Raw genomic sequence first — 22,164 nt, 5'->3', positions numbered from 1 at the left:
ATTATACATTTACTCATGTAGCTTGCTTAAGTAATTTAGCAGTGAGCTACAAGAGGAGGTAAAGTTTATAGCTTGAATTTTCCTTAAGAGCTGAGGAGAATGAAACTTGCACAAAAGATGCTGTTTGTAGCTCACTATTTATTTTACTGATACCTCTAACACCTATAATTCTGCAACACTTCCTACAAGTGGATGAAAATTTTGTTGGGGATGAGATTATAAACTCTCAAAATTTACTATTTTAGCTGGAAAGGAAGTGAGAAATGAAATACTGTCACTGTTCATGGCAGAGTTAATTTCTCTTATCAAACTTGAAATCCTTTAATGAATTTCCTCCTTGGGGAAAGGAGAGAATTTCTCATTGGCTTTGAGTGGAAAATAATAACTCTGAATTCTGGCTCTATGTAATCCTGATGCATCCATTTGAGTTGCTGTGCTCTGGAAGTGAGTCAGGAGTTCGATTTGACAGAGTTTACAATATATTTAATGTAAACTTTGGGATTTTAATGATTGCAATAAAATGAAATGCAGCAAAGTTTGACAATGGCACCAGTAGCGTTAGAGATGCCAGGTGATTTGGAGTGTTTGTAAACTGGTTCTGTTTACACACAGAGCAGTTTGTCAGCTCTTTCTCTGTCTCTGGTTTGTTTTATTGACTTTGTGCTCTCTGCTTTGTGCTCCAGGCAGGAGCATTGCGTTCCGTGGGGAGCGAGGCAACGACGAGCCGGCCATCGAAATGATCAAGGTGTCTCATTTGAAGTGAGTGCATCAGCCTTGGCAACTTTATCAATTTCACTGTACTGCATGAAAATCCTCATGGCATCATAGGCATTCCAAGAAAGAAAAGGTCTTCAGAGTGTATAGAAAAATATTCCACAGCATCAAGAGGAAAATGCCTCAGAATATTAATTCCAAGTGAAAAAGCTGTGAATGTTTCTGTGGTTGACTTTGTCACTTCAGGATCCAATCACATTGCAAAATCAATAATTAATATTTTATTTCTTACAGGAATTGTGTCTACTGAATAGGCTTTTTGATAATATTAAAGAGAATAAAAGTGCTGAACTGTTTTTTTTCAGCTTTGATTCTGTTACGAATCTAGGAAGTTTGGCATTAAAGATTAAATGATTATTCATATTTATTTAGCTTTAGTAAGTATTTCACACCTTTATAATACTTGCCTTCTGGAAAACCAATGTGAGATATAGTTGTTTGAAAAGTCAGCTGATAAATTACCAAATTGTTTCTTTTCAAGTTCTCATTATTTTGAGCTCAGGTCTGTGACAGGAGGCCCTGATCTTCATTGTATCAAAAATAATAATTGTAGTGCTCCGGAAAATTATTTCACTTTCTTGTATAAATGAAATTAAGGTAGTATTGAATTTAATAGGGCATTGTTTCTAAATCTTAAAAGTTTCTTTTTTACAGTGGAGGAAAAAAACTGATGTCCCTAGCTTGCACAGAAATATTTTTGTATGTAGGAGTTCCAGAGAGTTGGGAAGAGTTCAGCCATATAATGTTCTTAATAATGCATTAAAATTAAGAACAGCCATGGGCTTAGATGAAGAGTTTGGAGAGTGTTGAGTGAGAAAAGAAAGGAGGTTCACGTGCAGTGAGATGAATGCAGTGCCTGAGAGGACAAATTACTGCATGGCTTCTCTGTTTTCAAGTTAAATGTGAAAAGTGGCAGATTAAAGGTGTTGACACTCACCAGTTCTGCAGATAAACAGTCTGAAGACATGACTGACAAGTGTTTTAGTGTGAGGTGATTTTATGCTCATTTATCTCAGCATTAGGAAGTACCATGCATCTGCAGGAGGGAAAATACTCTGTGCAGCCTGCAGTCTTGTGTTTTTCTGGTATTTTGTGCCATCAACTCAGGCTGAACGTGGTGAGATCAGAGGTGCTGCTGCTCTCTCTGAATTATTCCCCTTGTCTCCTCCACAGTAATTGTGCAGAACCACCTGTCAGAAATTTGTAATTCTGTAAGCTTTGAAGAGAACTGTTTTTCAGACATTCTTTTGCTCCTCAGTAACTCCAGGGAATCACGAGCATCAGAGGGGGATTTGATTTGCTCTCCTAACTCGTGGTTTTTGAGGCCCTCCAGAGTGCTGCTGTGAACAGCACATGTGAAGTAAAATGCTCAAAGGACTCTTGCTGGAGTAAATTCTCATTTGTTTCAGGCAGTATCTAGCTGTGGTATTTAAAGACAAACCACTGGAGATCTGGGATGTCAGAACTTGTACTCTGCTCAGAGAAATGTCTAAAAACTTCCCTGCAGCCACTGCTTTGGTAAGGAATAAATTCTGTTACCTTTTAATAAACGTGATACACTGAAATAATATAAAATCTTAGAACAATTTTGCAGCATTACTGCAGCTGTAGCATATACAGATAAGTGCTTTAACATTTCATCTGTCCCCAAATGGAGGCAGGTAAAAAGGAGGTTGTGGTGAAGAAATCTGCTCTGCCCCTTGGGTGATGGAGGGAGGTACTACAGAAGGCAATCTCCTTGGAAATCATTATAAAGCCCCAATAAATTCAGGGAATAAACCTTTGTCTTTTCCATTTTCCCTGGGCCATTTTCCACAGGAGTGGTCACCTTCCCATAACTTAAAAAGCCTGAGGAAGAAGCAGCTGGCAGCCAGGGAGGCCATGGCCAGGCAGACTGTGGCATCAGACACTGAAGTCAGCAGTGTGGAATCCTCTGTGATCAGGTATCTGCTCCTGATGGAATCCTGGGCTACAGAAATTGTTGTTTTTCCCCCATGTGCCATTTTCCAAATGAAAAGAATATTTTGGAACTGATTCATGAGTACACAGCAAGCAAAACAACTTTGTGGGGCTCCCTTTAGTTTTTGTGTGTGGGACTTTGATGTACTTTGGTGCACCTGTTTCTCTCAGGTGTGTCTGTGGCAGTCCATTGGTTACCTGGTTCTTGAAGTAAAATTGTTACTTGCCCTTGGACATTTCACAAGAGTGGGAGTAATAAACAGTTAACTGTTAACTGAAGTGTTTAGAAGGATACTTGTTATATTAGAAGGATGTTTTTTCTTTTTGTGCTGTTTCTGTGCATTAGGTAGAATTTGTCTTGCAATTCTGATCTCAAGAAAGAAATAATTATGTCTCATTATGTTCTTTTTAAAGCTTGTTGCAGGAAGCTGAAAGTAAATCAGAGCTGAGCCAGAACATCTCTGCCAGAGAGCACTTTGTGTTCACAGGTGCTGATGGGCAGGTTTATCATCTCACAGTAGAGGGAAACTCAGTAAAAGACAGTGCAAGAATTCCTCCAGATGTGAGTTCCAATTTTTTATATCATTGATGCTTTAATTTTTTGCTTAGTTTTGATTGCAAGAAAGAAATCAGGGATGAGCTTTGTAGCAGCAAGTGGTCAGTAATGTAGTATCTGAAATCTGAATTCCAGCTTAAAAACTGAGAGCAATTCTGTTTTCACAGTCTTATATATAATTTCTCCTGCTTTAACTGAGTAGAGTTTGGTGTATCATGTTGTATAGTATTTTTTAAAATGAATACTAATGTTGAAATATTTATTCATGTGTTTGAGTCTATTAATCACAAGATATTTTTCTGCTTCTTAAATATTTTCAGGGAAGTATGGGTAGCATTACTTGTATTGCCTGGAAAGGGGATATCCTTGTTCTTGGAGATGTTGATGGAAACCTAAACTTCTGGGATTTGAGAGCTAGAGTATCCAGGTATGAATGCAAATTAAATCTGTCAGACATGAGATGATGAGTATTAGAATGTGGGATGTTTTCATCCTTCCTCATTTTTGTTCTTCACTGTAGGGAAAAATGCAAGTATTTTGGAATAAAAATTCAGAAAATGTCTACTGTGTCTCAGTTCTCTACATTTAATCTCTTGTGTTTTCAGAAGAATTAACATTTAATCAGGGTTTTAAAACCAGCTAGATACCTTTTTTTACATTAAATCTGCAATGGCTTCTGGTTAAACATTCAACATTGTCATGTTTATTCCAAGCATTTCATCATTTTAGTTGAATAAATTCATAACCTGGGCATAATTTGTGTGTGGGTATATAGAGATTGTTCTCCTCAGTCTGTGCAATACCAGGATCTGCAAAGTTCCTGTAAGGATTCAATTTCTTACAATATTGAGTGTAGAATGGTGGATCCTAATCTTGTTTTTCCTTAGGGGGATTCCTACACACCGGAGCTGGGTGAAAAAAATACGGTTTGCCCCAGGGAAAGGAAATCAAAAACTTCTGGCAATGTACAACGATGGGGCAGAAATCTGGGATTCAAAAGAGGTGAGTGGCTGTGGGTTTGATAGGCACTTCTCTTCAAAGCCCACACCTCACCTCTGGAAGTCAGGATGAGTGAGGGATTGGGTTTTACTGGGTCAGGATTTCTTGCTGACAGTTGTATGATAAAGTCATTTGACTTTTCTCAGCAGACTTTTACTCCTTACAAAGCATCTTTGAGCTGTCATCAGTGAGAAGTATCTTCCACTCTTAAAGCTGACAATGTCTGAGATCCTCTTTGTCATCCTCTTGGAATGGTTTTGAGGCAGACCCTGAAAATTTAAGGGGGAGTCCCCAGTTTGAGACTTTGATCTGTGGACAGGAGATTGCTTTCACTGCAGGTTTCTTCTGTGTATGGTCAATAGATTTAATTTGTTAGGGAATACCAGCAATCCAGCCACTTGTTCATTAGCATTGTCTAGCTTCTCTCTTTGCTCAGAAACTCTGTAGTTGTGTTCACAAACCTTCTGGGGCTTGCTTTGTTGGTCTTTCAGGGGATTAGAGTACCATGGGGAAGGAAATGTAATTGTACTGTTTTAACTTAGCCCCCAGAATAAGTTCAGGGTATCAGGGTATGAAACAGGAATTTTAATTTTTTTCCTGTTCACTTGTAATGAGCACCAGCTCCAAACTCAGACACTTAATTAGTGCAATATGAAACTCCACTGATGATAAGAATTGGACAGCAGATATGAACAACTACTGTGAATTACATAAGCAGAGTAGGATATTACCCAATGAGCCTCTCCTTGAGGCACATTTGAATAGTTTTGATGCCACAAGATACTCCTGTAGCTGTTCATGCTTTTTTTTTCTAGGAGTTTCCTACATGAAAGCATTTAAAATTAAATTCACATTTTCAGTTGGAAGTCTTTCAGAATATCTACAGTAAAACTTTATAGCCTCAGTTCTATTATACATCTGATCCTGTCCTGTTAGAAAAGAAACAAAAAGGCAGCTCAAAATGGTTAAAAGGATTTTTTCTCAGCTCTAAATTGGGAAATAGTGACCTACTCCAAGGTTTCTAAATTCTCTTCTCTCCAGAAAAGATGTTATTGAAATGATTTATGGCTAACTTCACCTTTCATCGTGAATTTTGTGCTGTGCCTCCTGGGCCTGCGTGACACAGCCTCACACTGGCTGATGGAGAGGCTGCTAAAAATAAAAATAAAAAAAAAAACTTGAACTTTTCCAGATACAAATGGTGAGCAGTTTAAGAAGTGGGAGAAACGTGAATTTCCGGATCTTGGATGTGGACTGGTGCACGTCAGACAAAGTGTTGCTGGCATCAGATGATGGATGCATCCGAGTGCTGGACTTGTCCATGAAAGCCTCGTGCTTCAGGATGGATGAGCAGGAATTAATAGGTATGCTCTTGTCTGTTTTGCTCTCCTCTGCTTGATACTTCTGAACTCCTGTTTGCAAAGTGGAGCTCAACACTTCTGTTAGGAGTTGTCACATGTGGAGATTTTGATGCCTTTCTGCTGCTTTTCATTGATACAGGTAATTTTTTATGCTTGGGTCATATAGATGGGTTTATTAATACAAGTTTAATCTCTTAAATAATATATATTTCTTAATATTTTAATTGAAGTACACATGAACAGAACAAGAGTTTTTTGTATAGGTATTTAGCAAATTGACTTAAAAAGCATTGGCTCATCATTTAGATATCAGTACCTGCATCACTGATACTCATTGCATGATTTAGAAACATTTATTTATGTGTGGAAATGTATTTTCAGATTTTTTTGAGGGGTCTGTAGACTGATTCATTTGTTCAAACTGACTTTTAAAATAGTAATACTAGGGCTGTTTGCCTTTTTAGCCATATGTCTAAGAAGAGAATTTAAATATTTAAGTAGTTAACTAAGCTACATTTTTTTTGTATTTATTATTGCTGGTGTTCCAAATAACTCTTCTTGTTGTTGCCTTTTGAGTCAATCCTACCTTTACTCAAACAATTTCCTAAGTCATTTCCTTAAAACCCAGTAGATTCTAAGACATATGTAATAAACTGGGATGTGGGGAGCTGTGGTGTGGGCTTGTTTGTGGGAACATGTAATTTATCCCAGCCATTTTTGCTATCAAATGAATGTTCTGCAATATTAAATTATAAAGATGAATGTTTTAAAGCCAGGCACAGTGAAGTGAGGCTGTGCCAGCTGTAAGGCTGCCTGTGGTTGAGCTGTCCTGCCCCTGCTCTGTGGTAAAGTTTTAATTACCAAATCACAGTTCCAGGAGTCCTGCATCACTCAGTGCAGAGGAATTGTGAATATTTCATGATGGAGCTGGTTTTGTTTTACTCCTCAGTCACTGGGTAGCATTTACTGCCTGTCACCCACACCTTGTGCTCAGTACTGACTTAGTGACTTTTCCATTTATGTGACAACACCATGTATAATTTTTATCTTATTAAACTCCCACCATCCTTTCCAGATGATGGGCTTTAATTTTAATTTGTATTATACTGTAGGAATTAGGGGGACAAAGCAAAACTAAACATGCTTTATGATATATTTGGTCTAGCTTTACTTACTTTGCACCATGGCCATGTAGCAGCAATAATCATTATACACAGCTCTGCCTAATGCCTGTGTAATGCATTCCAGGAGTGTATGGCTGAATTCATTATGGAATGTCCTGAAATTCTCATTTCAGCGTGGTTGATAACCCTGTACCTGCTATGAAATGGTTTTGCTTGAGTCTAGAGATAAGCTTTTATGTCTAGCAGCCTGTGCTGGGTATGTGAAAAGACATTTATTTGTGATTTTCCTGGTGCTTGCAAACAAGCTGGGACATTTTCTGTGGTGCATTTTCTGTGGTGAATTTTCTGGAGGTGCATTTTCTGGTGTACATTTTCTGGTGTACATTTTCTGTGGTACATTTTCTGGAGGTGTATTTTCTGGTAGGATATTTTCTGTGGTGCATTTTCTGGAAGTACATTTTCTGATCAATAAACACAGAAAATGTACTTCCAGAAAATTATTGCACATGACCCTGTGGACAATGAATCTTTTCCTTTTGTTTCAGAACCTGTCTGGTGTCCATACCTGCTTGCTCCAAAGGCCTCATTAGCTTTAAAAGCATTCCTGCTGCATCAGCCTTGGGATGAGAAATACTCTCTAGATATTATGGACATGTAAGAACAAATATATATATATACAATTTATATATATAAATATATAATATAGAGCTATATATAACATACTATTATTTTTTAAAGCCTACATCTTTTATTAGTCTTTCTGTGCAAATAACTGTTGGATGTATAAGTTTCCTCACTCTTGGGGACAGTCAAAAATGTAATTAGTTCATTGTTTATTACTAAAAGTAATAAGCAGATAAGGCTCTAAGGTCAGGTATTTCTTCTGGCCTTCAGTAGCACTTGGCTATTAAAAACTGCAGTCTGCTTTAAGTCCTGGCAATATTTTTATGGCATTATATTACTTCTGAGAAAAACTGTGTTCTCTCTGTTCTAGAAGTTAAAACAGCAGTCAGAGCTGTTCCTAAAGTGTACTGCAGGTGATACTCTGATGTCTTGCTAGACCTGTCTGTGCTCTTGGACAGCCACACTCACATCACCAGAGGAGCACATTTCTGTGTCCTGGACTGGCTCATGCTCACATATTAATGCTCTAGGCATTGCCATTTTTATTAATTTTAAGGTTAATGAAAACAAGAAAAATGGGAAAAGAAAGATTGGCACTGTCTGTGAGGTTGAGTGGATCAAACCCAATCTTTCAGTGTTGTTTTGGAACTGGTAACTGGATAAAGAAACCTGCAAGAATGGCTTACCAAAAGAATGTGAAAGATTGTTTTCATGTATGTGCTTGTGTTTTTCTCCTACAAGTAGTGCTCTACCATTTCAGATCATTCTGTCCTTTTTGTAACACAGAAAACCTTTATTGGTTTTTTTTTCTAATCCAGTGATTATCCAGAGAATGAAAATATTAAAAACCTTCTTCAAGAGCAGTTGAATTCGTTGTCCAAGTAAGAATTCTTCCTATTATCACTTGTGTAAGCTATGAAATTCTGGGATGGCAAAAAATCTGAAGTTTGTGGCAGTTCAGCTAATGAAGAAAGAACACTTTTTGCCTCTCTAAATATATGCTTAAATAATGACAGTTTTTATTTTTAAAAAAAGTTCATTTTTATGTAATTTTATATAATTTTATATTTTATATAATTTTTATGAAAATTTAAAATTGATGCTTTAAAGGTACTGATAGGGTCAGTTTATGATTTGCAATGACCTGTGAGCATTTGGAATGTTTTAAGCAATCCTTCTCAGGGGTTTTAAGGGTTCTTTATGCTGATCCAGACTGCATTGGACATTACTACTTAAATACTCCAGGCTTTGTTAGGATATTTGAGCTCAGAGGAAAAGAAATTATTCCAAAAATCCTTTGTTCCAGAGTAATGTTGGTGCACATTGCTCTATTTACACAGAAAGCAGATTTTGACATTTTCAATTTAAACCTTGAAAATTATAGTTTAAACTAGTAAATAGACAATTTTTTTCATTTTCCTTTTGTCCTTTCATTTAGTAGGATAGAAAAGGTAACAGCCTATTTTTATCCAGTCTGAAACATCTGTGAAAAAGCAAAATTCATGCATGTGCATCCCTTTTGCTATGACACTACATAGCTGCAAGATGATTTGTAGCTGAATTAATATTGTAATTGTAATTAGTAGAATTACTGCAGACTAATTGGCAGCTTTGCATACACCCTGCTGGTGATTCCCTATATTGCAAGGATAGAGTTCCTGATGGACTCCCTGCATTTGCTCCTGGAGACCAGTTATATTTCAAATTCTATATAATTCTTGTTGTAATTGCTTTCACAGATGAATTTCTTTCATTTCAGAAAAGAAACTGTGCATTTTGGGGATTGATCTTTTCAGTTTGTATGTGATGTATCCTATTTGTGTTCAAAACCAACCAACCAAAAAAACCTGCCCAGCATTTTACAGATTCTTTAACACTTTCTCTTTTGCAGTGACATAAAGAAACTTCTGCTTGATCCAGATTTTACACTCCTGCAGAGATGTCTCCTGGTTGCCAGGTAGTGGAGATTCAGATAAATTTAAGAAATGTTTCCTAGGAAAATCTTGATGCTGTTAATGCACAGGAATGAGCTGAAGTTTAGGAACTCACCCAGTTAGTTCCAGTCCCTGAACTGCTTTGTTACCCATATAGTAGGGTGGTTTTAGGATCAAAATGCAAATGTTACCTCACTGAAACAGTTTTATTTCCTTGCTGGATACAAGGAACTTCCCTCAGTCTTGGTGGCACTGCAGTTCTGGCAGCCACATGGCATTTAGTTGTTCAAGCCCCAAAATGTCATTCAGAACTTGACAATAGTTCTGTACAAACAGGGCAGGGCCTGGGGTTTATTTCAAGTGTCTTTGTTCTGTGTGGTTCCTCTGCCTGAACTGAGCTAATTTTAGTCTGACTGTATTCAGAGATGGTTTTCAAACTTAGTAACTTGTGGTTGAAAGAGAATACCAGTGACTAAATGTAAAATAATTATAAATATCAATTTCCACATATTTCTATGCTGAACTTTCCTGGAGTTCAATTGCTGTTGTAACTTACCTTGCTGAATGTACATTCCATCATCTTCTCTTGTGGTTTGTCCCACTGATAATGCAAAGTACTTGTGTTGTCCACAGGAATGCACAGTCCTTGAGAAAATGAAATAAATCACATTTTGTGTGGTGTGTGACAAAATACAAACCTGTTTCACATCCTGCTTTGTGTCTTCTCAGACTGTATGGGGATGAATCTGAACTGCATTTCTGGACTATTGCTGCCCACTATTTGCACAGCTTATGCCAGGAAAAACCTGCAAAATCAGACACAGTTGTCCTTCAAGAGCAGCTGGTTAATCCTCTGGATATATGCTATGATGTATTGTGTGAAAATTCTTACTTCCAGGTATGTCAAAGAGTTCCAAACCAAATGTCATAGGAATGTCATCAGCACAATAAACACTCACTTCCCTGTACATATTTCACTTTTATTAGTAACATACCAGTCTGGATTAAAACATTCCTGGTACTTAAAAATAGAGGCTGTTCCAAAAACTGGCAAGATATTTACATATCTTTTGAATGCCTGGTTTTATTTCTTATGGTAGGCTTACATTTAAAATATTTATCTTTCTTTGTCCAGAAATTCCAGCTGGAAAGGGTAAATCTCCAGGAAGTGAAGAGATCAACATATGATCATACCAGGAAATGTGCTGATCAACTTCTTCTCTTGGGCCAGGTTTGTGGGTAATATTTGAATTTTTTATTCTTCTTCTCTGTCTATTTTGTGTATTCAAGAAAAGCTTTTTCTAATTCTGTTTGTTATTTCTTACTTGTATGAGCCCACTGCAGAGTTTTTGCATTCTTATGTTAAATTCATGGTGGGTTTTCAGTGCAAATGTCCTGTTGAAATGAATCTTAGTCATTACTAAATGGGGAGATATTTTTGTAGCCTGTTTTAGAATAACTTTCATTGTTATTTGTTCCATGTCTTAAAAAGGGTAAAAATAGAAAGGCTTTCAAACAAAATTAATATGTTGTGGTCAAAGTTGCATTTTTTTCTCTTGCCAGACTGACAGAGCAGTGCAACTGCTGCTAGAAACCAGTTCAGAGAATGCACATTATTACTGTGATTCACTCAAAGCTTGCCTGGTCACAACTGTCACCTCCTCAGGGCCATCTCAAAGCACCATTAAACTGGTAGCAACCAACATGATAGCCAATGGAAAGCTTGCAGGTAAAAGAACTCCTTTCTTTGCTTGTAAACTGATAATTCCCATCATTTTTAAGGATGCCAGTGGAAATAGGAGGGAATCCTGCTGTGACAGATCTTACATGTGCTGTAGTAGGCACTATGCAGAGTAGTTGACACAAAAATGATCAGTAACTGAGTAATAAATTCCAGCTTGTCATGATTTATTTTCACTGGAAAACTTACTTCTGGAGTAAATCTTTTAGTAGTTGTTTGCACAAAAAGAAGCTGAGCACATAATTTGTATTTTCCACTTTTCTAATTAAAGAATTAACTAAAATTTGGTGCCTGTTGCAAAACATGAAATACAGATTTCGTCTCCTTGTCAGTTCAGAACTTTTTTCATAACGTTTTTCTGTACCAGTACAAGGTTAATTTTGCTTAATGCAAGAGCTGAAACATCACTGAAATATTTCAGTTGGAACCATATAACTGAAATACTCAGACATGCTGAGAAAGTTAAAATTTCCACTTTATAGACTGTTAATAATTGCATTGTGGACAACATTAGATTAAAATAAAGAACTACTTATTTTAATACTTTTAATACTTATTTTACTTATGAAATCTATTTATTGAATTTACAAAGATCATCATGTCTCTATGATGAGGAGTCCTGTGAACCCCTAAATTTGATTTCAGAACAAAAATAAAGGAGAGCTTTGTGTGGCCTCTGTAACCCAGAGCAATAATGCAGTAACTGCACCCAGGTTACATTGAGAGCAGTCTCAGCATCTTCATGTGCTGAGGATATGGAGATCCTTTCCCACACTTGGATAGCAGCTCTTTTCCCCTGGATTTCCTGAGTGGAGTGCATTTTTGTGTTGCAGAGGGGGTGCAGCTGCTGTGTCTGATTGACAAGGCTGCGGACGCCTGTCGCTACCTGCAGACCTACGGCGAGTGGAACCGAGCAGCCTGGCTGGCCAAGGTGTGCAGTTCCTCACTTCCCAGGCTGCTAACACCCAGCAGCTGTTAGCATCTGTGCTTAGGGAGGCTGAGGAGGGTGCTCAAGTTCCCTAAGTAACTGAAACATCAATTAGAAATGCCATTCAGATCTGAGAAGCCAGTCCACTCAATCAGCGCTGGCAGATTCTTCTGCTTTCTGACCACACAGGTCTGCCCATGTTGCCACATTACAGAGCTGGGGGCTAAAAAGGCTTGGGATACTCAATTTTCTAATTTTTCAGCACTTTGGGAAGGTCCATATAGCTGCAGCAGTATAAAGTTGGTAATAAACTCCAACAGCTCACTGCTGGATGTGGGTGAGTAACTGGGCAGTGACTTTGTGCTGAACTGTATGGAGTGAGTGAGCTGATTCCAAAATTACCACACCCACATAGATTGGCATCACCTTCTGGTTTTGTGTGCAGCCATAATTACAGCAAAACTAGCCAGACACAGCATTAATTCTCCACATTATAAATGGGCAGGGGTCAGTAAGGGTTTTTCAGTGCCTCTTAAATAAAGTTTCTGTTGTGTTTCCTGAAGAAAGAATGGCAGAATTTGTACTTAGGTTTTCTAAATGAGAGAATAATGCTTTTCAGAAAAGATTTTTTGTCCTCAAGTCTTCAGTAAAGGATGAAGAGTAACTTCATGATTTAGAGAAGTTAGGAGATCTTGGGGTAAAAATGATGTAATCCCATGTGAAAACAGAGTGACCCAAGTGAAGTATTTTTATACCCAGACACCTCTGATACTCCTTAATGCCGTATTAATTCAAGGAATATGCATACTTTTTATGTCAAAATGATGGTTTCAGATGCTCTTGCATGTGCCCAGAGTGCTGCTGAGGAGGAAGAGCAGCAGCAGAGTGCTGTGTGTGTGTGTGGGGAATGGCTCAGGCTGTGCTGTCCCCCACAGGTCCGCCTGAGCTCGGAGGAGTGCGCGGACGTGCTGCGCCGCTGGGTCGATCACCTCTGCTCCCCGCAGGTCAACCAGAAATCCAAGGCCATTCTTGTCCTCCTGTCCCTTGGCTGCTTCACTAAAGTTGCAGAGATGTTGCACAGGTAAAGGTGAAACAGCACAACCTGTGTTTCCTCTTGTCCACACTTATTTCTATTTTAGCGTGTTTTTCTTTAATTCATTTTAATTTGTGAGCTACTAGTGGCATTTCACTTACTACAGGCTTTAAGATTGTCAGCACCCATGGACCAAGCAGTAATGATTCATTGTATTTGTGATTTTTTCTGAGTAACTTCAGCCCTGATCTTTCTGAAAAATTTACAAGTGTCAGTTCCTGAGTGCAAGGAGGAAAGGGAGATATCAGAAAGTTTTAGAAAGCCTCTCTGCAAGTGTCTTGGTGTGATGTCCTGGAATACTTTTCTGTTTTGTATCCTAACAAATTATTCTCTTTTTTTTTCCCCCATTTAACAGCATGAGGTACTTTGATAGAGCAGCTTTATTTGTAGAAGCTTGTCTGAAGTATGGAGCAATTGAAGTAAATGATGATACAAATATCCTTTTTCTGAAATGCTCTTTGCTCACTAAACCTTCACATCTGACCTGGTGTTCTGGAAAACTGAGCAGTTGCACAAACTTTTGTATTATATACTATAAATAATAATGGTAAATAATACCTGATCCTGTTCTATGGAGTCATCACCAAATAAAAAATGCCACTAATAAGTCATGTAGATAACTTCAGATCTAACAAATGAAAAACCCTTTGTGACATCACAATTTCTGTTGCAATTTATGTCATTCTATCATGGTAGGTACTTAAGTATATCTGAAATGTGTCTGGTTTAGTTTACAGCACTCTGCATGTTGCTTTATAAATACTAAAATGAGTTCAAAAGGAGGATTTAAAGCAACTTTTTTTCCTTATTTGTGCTGGACAATCATGGATTAGCACAATTGGTAGCAATGGTCAGCATTTTCACCTTGGGAGAGCCAAGGAGTAAGAATGGGGGAAAAAAGGATTCTGAATTTTTTTTTTGTTTTGCTGTTAATTTGTGTTTTCCTTAATGCTTCATTTACATAAATTGATCCATGCTGTGTATGCAGATTATGCCAGAAGCTTGAAGCTCCTGGGCTTTAAGGAGGGAGCTGCTCTCTTTGCCTCAAAAGCAGGAGAAAGTGGGAAGGAGCTTCTGACTGAGCTCAAAGGCGAAGGAGGAGGTGACCCAGGAGTGAAAATTCCGTGTTTCTGAGGTTTTCTGGCAGGCTGGGATCCCACTGGTGAAGATACATTTTCCTCTTGATTCACTGTAGTAGCTGATTTGTGTGATTTGAACAAATACTGTTAAATATGTTCGAGGTCAGGATTAAGAACTGTGGTGTTGCTTTTTTGTTAAATTTGTCTGCACTTTCACAAGAGGGGAAAGAAGCTTATGATAAAGTTATACAATAATATTTCCACTTTTTCAACTGCAGCAGGAATCAAATTTAAAAATGTGCTGAAAGGCTTCCATACCTGTGTAAAAGTCTGGTCCATTTGCTTCTAAAAATCAAATCTTAATAGGACTTCAACACTGTTGTATTTATATGTAAAAATGATTGAGTCTGTACTGTAAAAATATAAATATATTTTAAAATAAATAGAGATCACAAAGCACACAGTTCTTTCCTGGAACATCATGTTTTTTTCAGTCCAATTTCTTGTTTAAAATTACTGTTATTTTAAATCAATTCCCTGTATTGTCATTTCCATAACTGCCTGGGATGGAATCCTTAACAGGTTCACTTACAAATGTTGCTCTCCTAACATTCCAGAAATCCATGAACCATCACTTTTGTTCAGTTAAGGGATTGTTATATTCCATTTTATTTTCAAGTGTGCCCTCCCTGCACACCCTGGGGACTGAATTGTGCTTGTCAAAGGATGGCAGAAGGTTTTACCTCCAGAGCAGCAAGGTCAGGACACTGCTGGTGCTGCCCCCAGTCACAGTTTTGTTATTGAATGTTTGATTAACAAAAGGTGAAAAAAGCATTGTGCAAAGGCAAACCAATGGCTTTTTCATGAGCTACTTCTGCTAACCTATCTTATGGTCCACATACACAAGGATGCCAGCAAAAACCTCTTTGCTGATTTTTTTGCCAGTATTTTGGTGTTGCAGTACTTGTTTGTGTTCTTTCTAATGTCAGATGTCTCTGTGTGTTACTGATGAGAAATTTTACAGCTGAGGAGTGGCTGCTCAAGGGACACTGCCCTTGCACACTGAAAACTGTGGCATTTAGGCTAAAAACCTCAATTCTTCTTTCTCCCAGCTTGTTGGAGCTCCTGAAGTTGAGTTTGTTGTTGTGAAAAGAATCCTATAGAAGTCTCTCATTTAATTGTAATTTTGTGTTGTCTACTTAGAGTAACAGTGGATATGTACTGAGAACTCCCATCAGCTCTGGGACATCTCTAGCTCCAGAAAACTTCTGGTTCAAATCTTAAATAACATTTCTGATAAAATTAGACTGTTCAAGTCCTTTTGAATACAAACTGAAAAAGGGAGTTAGTTAGGAGGAGTTATAACTGCAATGTGTTGTATTTGTTCTTGCCACATCTTACATAAATAACCATAAAATACCTTTTGTTCAGTGTGTTGTGAACTGTGCTTATGTTGTTGCTTTGGCTTGGGAAAATGAGTATACAAGGAAATTTGCCTTAAGTATTAGGTGAGCAACAGAATTAATCAAAATGAACTGTAATTAGCAGTGGCCTGAATTCTGGCTCACACTGACTCCTACAGCTCTGCTCAATCCCTGCTCTTGCTTTTGCAGCAGCCCTTGTGGAAAGGCTCCCAGAGCTGTTGTGAGCACACCCAGACTTGTTCTTTGACAGGCCATGAAGCTGTTTGGCAGGGGGTCTCTGAAATAAATCTACTTCAGTATACACTTGGATTTATAACTCTGATTTTTTTTTTTTAAACATATTGCAAAGGCCTTTTAATACTGAATGTTTCTAGAACCTTTTAAGTGTGTGAGTTGCAGGAGACTTTGTAGCATTCCCAACTGGAACCTTCATGAGGAAAATAGAGTGTAATAGTTTATTTAGATAATATTGCAGTCTCATTACAATAATAAAAATATTTTGAAAATCTCTGTGTGTCTTGATTTAGTACAAACCCATCATCTGTTGCCCTGGAATTGAGTGTTGTTGTCATTTTGCCTTCTGGACAGGAACAATGCTCAGGGCTGGGTTTAATAGAGGAAGTGATTACCCTTTGTACATCTGAGTCACATTTTCCATATTAGTTCTAATAAAACATTGTGTTTGGCCAATATTAATTCCCAGGCTTTAGCAGCAAAATTTGTGTGGGTTAAATTAGAGCAGGACACGGTCTGCACATCCTGAGTTTTGAAAAGCACAGAAATAAAGTAATGAAAGAAACTCCTCCCTTTCTGTTCTCACAATCTAGAAAGTGAACTGAATGAATTTTTAAAATAAATATGATTTTAACTCCTTTAAACCCCTTTAGAATTCCTTCCTCAAAGCACTGTGAATACTGCAAGTTGCCCAGAGGTTCATAATCTGTATTTTCTCAGTTTTACATTTTGAAGCTTTTGTCAGCAGTGAAGCCATAAATGGAACCTGTGTTTGGCAATGAGAAAATGGTAAAATTGTGTTTGCAGGTCAATATACAGAGATTCTTTGTGTATTTGAACACCAGCACTGGGATGTTTAATTAACAGAGTAGAGTATTCATTACCTGTTTAAAGATTCATTTGCAAAAAGCCAGGAAACCTTTGGAAATAAGGAAGTTTTTGGACATTTAGGTTGTCTAGATGAGGAACTTCTAGTTGGAGAAAATCTTGCAACACAACTAATGCTGGTTTCCCCTCTCATTGCTTTATATGAATAATTTTGGCCTTCCATGATGAACAACAAAAAACAAAACAAAAAAAAAAAGCATAAGATTGAGTCTGCAGGGATGCATAAATTGTGTTCAGCTCAGTGAAGCATCTGAGATCTGTCCATCTCTGGAGCTCAGTCAGTCCCTGGGCAGTTCCTCTCCATCCCACTGCTGCTTGTACAACCTGGGGGAAGCTCACAGTGAATATTGTCATGGCACTCTTGGCAGAGCTGAATTTTAAAAATGGGCTTGTTTCTTTTCAGTTCCTAATGGGATTCTTCTAAAAAGTCCAAATTATTTGAGTTCTATGATAATTGATTTAGTTATTCTGTGAGTGAAAAGGCTAGAAAATGATCTTTCAGCTGAGCTTCAGTAAAAGCAGGCCCTAATTAGAGTTTTAATTGGATCACAATGTGTTTCACAATAAAGGCAGCCTGCAAATTAAACATTTTGACCAACAGTGTCTCAAATTTCCTAACTTGGGTCACTTCCTGAAATACTTCTCAAAAAAAATCAGTTTAATAGTGTGTGGTTGTGTTTATATACACACATACACATAGAATTGATTCAGGGGGAATAATTAGTGAAAATGACAACACTCAATTCTTGATTGCAGTGTAAAAATGATTAGTACTATATTGCAAATTACTTGCTTTCATTAAAATGCAGTCTGCCACTTTAGAGACACTGCAGCCAGAGAGGCATTTATTATACATCAAGAAACCTGGCCCAGGGTGTTGATGTTGAGTGTCTGAGCAAATAATCTGAGATCATTTTTGGTACAGCTGATTGGAGACAGAAAATGAGGACAATTCTTCAATGGGGAAAGGATTTGGTTTGGATGATCACTTGCTGCCCAAAATTGTATTCAACTAAAAATTTAATTGCTGGTGAGTAGGGTATGGAAGGGTTTTTTAAGAATTATTTCTTTCTCTCAATAATTCATCCCAACTTTGATATTTATGTGAACCATTCATTAATGAGTTCAGAGTAAAAAACTTGCACCTGAAACTTATACATAGATCCAAGCAGTGGCATAAAATTCTTTAATGAAACTGATGCTGACCCACAGATATTTTTGAATTGGGAATTCAAAAACCAGGAGGTGGGTGCTGCTGAGGTACTCAAGGCAAAAATATTTTATTTAAAAGGTTTAATACAGGAGGGGTTCAGCAGAGCTGTGTTCTCACTGAAAGATTAAATTGCAAAGTCAGTATCTGTTCATTTCCCAAGCTGATTCAAATTCTTCTGCAACTTCACACCCACTTGTCATTGCTCTGTGTAGCTGGGACCTCAAAGTGCATTTTGTCCACTCCTGTTGATTCCAGGGGAAAAGAAACACCTTAAAAACATGAAATTAATTTTTTTAGAAGCAGACTGGTGGATTTGGACTCGTTGAAGTTCTTTTCTGTGGAAGGACATTACAAACTTCCTTGGCAGATCTGAATCCTTCCCTGAGGATGGGCAGAGCTTGGCAGAATATGCAATCAAAATTTGCTCTCCTTTAATCAAAAGACAACACCCACCTCTTCAAACATGTTTCTGATGAGCATTTATGATGTGAGGTGAATTAAATCCTCCTACCAAAGTGCATCCTCACAACTTAACTGACAATTCAAGTGATTTCCAGCAAATTTTAATAGCAATAAATGGGGTGGAGTTGCATAAATGCAGCCTGTTCTAAAGGATTGGTTATCAGAAGTCTCCTCCTGTAACATTCTCCTGCCTCCCCAGCCCATCTGAACAAATTAAGTTATAATAAGTTTAGTGTGGAATGACCAGTTTGAAGGGGAAATACTGGAAAAAGCACACTTTGAGGGGTTACAGCTGGCACCTCCTCCATCACATTCACCCAATAAAACAAAACATGCAAACGTAGCTGATATAGAGCATCTAAATTTTAGTTGTTACAGTTTGGAGATTTTTTTTTATAAATTCTAGAATTTCTTTGTGTTTAACTTGCTGTTAGTGTGAGGGGGGTTTTTTGTTTTGTTTTGAGATTTAAAATGGCTTTCTGTCTTGGTTGTAACAGTTTGGAAGAAAAGTGTGGATCCCCAAAGGAGGGAAGCAGCACATTTAAAATGCAGTCACAGAAGGTCAGTTTATTTCAGTCCTGAAAATCTTAGAGAAGCAATTGCAATTAGGTGATGTTAAGTTTATTTCCATGCTGTTCATTGAAATTGTTGGTCCTTTTTCATAGGTTAGACTTTCCCCTCCACCTTGCTGTTTCCTCCCTGCACAAGCAGCACCAAAAGGAGGAATTGTGGGTGCTGGGGAGGGAGCAGCTCATGAGCAGATGCTGCAGGGAAAGCAAAGCTCCTGTCAGACCAAACTCAGCAGGAGGAGAAGGCAAAGCTCTTAAAGACTTCTTTTTGGCCCAGCTTAAAGGTTTTCTTTCTGGAAATCAGATCCCCAGGTTGAAAATAATTTTTTTCTCCCTCCCCATGTCATTGTCACAGCTACTTCATTTAGCCAGGAGTGGCTGCAGGTCAGGAAGGTTCCCCCTGGCAAACTGTGTTCCTGTGGCTGCTTTGCAGAGGTTTATGGAGTGACAGTGTTACACATCAGGCAAAACAGATGCCAACAGGTGGTTTTTAAAAAATGCAGTGTTATTGCTTTTCACCCTGCTGTAGCAGGAGATAATAGAGTTATATCAGACTTCCCTGGCTTTTATTTCACTTGCTCTAACTAATAAAAAGCTACAGGCAACAAATTTCAGTTGCAAAAAAAGGTCATCTTTCTGCTTTTTTTTTTTTTTCTTTTTTTGTGTGCGTGGTCATTTTTTTCAAGCTGGTTTCATATTTATGGCCCTACTGAGTAAATCTTTTTTTTTTCCTGCTTTTGGAATCCAACCAGAGGCTTGTGAATAATGGTGTCATTTGGTGGCCCTTTGGAAATACTTTTTTGCAGCATTGTTTGTGAACTTTTATACCCACACCTCTTTTTACCTTTTTGGTTTGTTCCTAGTAATGCTTTATAAAAGAGGCAAATTCATCTGGTGTTTTATGTAACCTGCAGGACCAACTATTTCAGAAAGTTTTGAGCTTCTCCCAAGCTCTGTATCCCTTGTCTGGATTTACTGTGTAATTCTTTTGAGTTGCTTCAGCTCCAGAATTTGCTTGAGCTAGGTAAAGCCAGCAAGGTTGCTGCTGCAGGTGTCATTTCCTTGGGACCAGCTTTTGGTCTTATCTTCCTGGCTCCTAAATGAACTTTTTCCTCGGTGGTTTGGTATCCAACCACTTTTCTTTTGAAGAAGAAAATTGCCTTGGGAACATGAGGACATTTATTAAAGCAATGCACCTAATGTTTGAAAGGCAGCTGAGGATCTCAACAACAAATCCCAAAACAAAACAAAATCAAAACAAAAAAACCCCCAAACAAATAAACAAAAAAACCTAAAAACAAACCACACCAAAAAACACCCTGCCCCAAAAAAAAAAAAAAACAGAACACCAAAAAACCAACCAACCAAAAAATCCAACACAAACTCCTCCCTCCCTCCCTCCTCTCAAATATCCAAGTCTTTTCTTTCCTACTGTGTTCTAGTTCAGTAACTTCTTGCATCTGGAATTTTTACTGGTACAGTGATGGCAACACTGGATCTCAGTCTCTGGTTGTTGTGTACAATCCCTCCCTAGAGCAGCTGATGGATGTGGAGTCCTTGTTGGCTTGTTTGGGGTTCTTGTTTGCTTATTTATTAATTGCTGGCAGCACAAAAATTTCATTTCCACAATCTGAAGATTGATTTTCAAATTGTCAGCATTGATTTTTTTGCTTTTTCTATGTTGTAAAACTGAATAGGAGCTGGCACATGCAAAATGCTGTACAAACCAGCCCATGCTTCTGCATTTGGGAAAAGAAGGCAAGCATAGCCATTTTTCCAAGCTGGAAATAAATTGAGCATTTTCTTTCCCCCTTCTCCCTAGAAAAACAGTTCTTAAATCCTTATCAAGCCAAGCAGCCTTTTCTTTCTGACTGATTCTCCCAGTTCCCTCTCTCTGTGGTTTACCTCAGCATCTGCTTTCTTTCCACTGCAAAGTTAAGGCTGGCTTTGATTAAAAGGCAGCTGAAAGGCAGATTAATGCAAGGAAAAGCAGCCTGGCTAATATGGAAAGAGAGCAGGGAGAGAATTTGCCAGAGATCACCTGGATGTGATGTTTTCTGGTAGCAGCTTTTCCTCCCAGTAGGACTAAGCCAGTGTGGAGGGAGTTTATTTTTATTTTATGCCACAACCCTCTCATCAGAAAGCCAAGGCACATTCTTTGAACTGAACTGAAATCATCTGTTTATCCTTTCTGACTGCTCTGCAGGCAAATTCCTCAGCCACAAGATTACTTGCAAAGCACATTCTTCTCTTTCCCATTCCTCCACATTTTCATGTTTGATGAACTTTTAAAATGTTTGTGTTTCTGGGAAACTCCAGCGCTTTGAGATAACATCTTAAATGAATTCAGGGATGTAAGTCCCCATGAGGAGCAGCTGAGGGAGCTGGGAAGGGGCTCAGCCTGGAGAAAAGGAGGCTCAGGGGGAATTTCTGTCTCTGCACAAGTCCCTGCCAGGAGGGGACACCGGGGGGATTTGGGATCTGGGAACAGGGACAGGAGGAGAGGAACAGCCTCAAGTTACACCAGGGACATTCAGGTCAGGTATTAGGAGAGATTTCTTCAGTGCAAGAGTGGTTAAGCACTGGAACAGGCTCCTCAGTGAAGTGGTGGAGTCACCACCCCTGAAAGTGCTCAAAAAACAAGTGGATGTGGCACCTGGGGACAAATCTGGATTAGTGGGCGGGGTGGAATTAAGTCAAAAGCTGGACTTGTTCATCTTGGATGTATTTTCCGACTTTAATTATTATATTTTTTAAATTTATTACCATTGTTCCTATTTTAAAAATTATAATTATTTTTATACTATCAGCATTATCATTATTATCATATTAATATTATTTTAATTGTCATCATTTTCCCCCTTGCTGTGCTCGATATGCTGTCATGAGCACTTTCCCTTTTCAGCTGAATTTTTCCTTACTCCTAAAACTCCTGCCCTAACCCCTCTTAATTCAAACCCCTCACTTAGCAGCTTTAACATGGAGTTATTTCACTGAAATCCTGGGAGTTTGCAGCTGCTGCAGGAGAGGGCAGCAGAGATCAGCGAATGGAGAGGGCTGGGAGCAGCCTCTGCACAGAGGAATCAACTCTGCCACAGGGTTCTGCTTCCCCTGGCAGGAATGATCTCAGATATGGATTTTAGCATCAGCTATAAATAGCTACAGAAAGAAGGGCATTGAGAGTGTCCAGTTTTCTTATAAA

The 22,164-nt window shown here is 38.2% G+C and overlaps 1 protein-coding gene across 1 annotated transcript in view; it reads left to right on the top strand.

The window, feature by feature from the left end:
- Positions 1-16,104, top strand: part of WDR11 (WD repeat domain 11) — a 34,674-nt gene extending 18,570 nt beyond the window's left edge. The window contains 18 exon segments of the mRNA XM_042779527.1: positions 684-759; positions 2,184-2,292; positions 2,593-2,717; positions 3,148-3,295; positions 3,610-3,716; positions 4,177-4,291; positions 5,481-5,652; positions 7,319-7,427; positions 8,216-8,278; positions 9,289-9,354; positions 10,061-10,229; positions 10,467-10,562; positions 10,895-11,060; positions 11,906-12,003; positions 12,936-13,081; positions 13,449-13,528; positions 14,055-14,181; positions 14,183-16,104. Coding sequence (XP_042635461.1) covers positions 684-759; positions 2,184-2,292; positions 2,593-2,717; positions 3,148-3,295; positions 3,610-3,716; positions 4,177-4,291; positions 5,481-5,652; positions 7,319-7,427; positions 8,216-8,278; positions 9,289-9,354; positions 10,061-10,229; positions 10,467-10,562; positions 10,895-11,060; positions 11,906-12,003; positions 12,936-13,081; positions 13,449-13,528; positions 14,055-14,181; positions 14,183-14,210 — 2,000 coding nt within the window. The 3' untranslated portion in view covers positions 14,211-16,104.
- Positions 16,105-22,164: the final 6,060 nt, after the last annotated feature.

Source organism: Catharus ustulatus, chromosome 8, assembly GCF_009819885.2.
Source record: "Catharus ustulatus isolate bCatUst1 chromosome 8, bCatUst1.pri.v2, whole genome shotgun sequence".
NCBI lineage: Eukaryota > Metazoa > Chordata > Aves > Passeriformes > Turdidae > Catharus > Catharus ustulatus.
The sequence above is the reverse complement of the archived record's forward strand: the minus strand, read 5'-3'. Positions and strand labels throughout refer to the sequence as shown.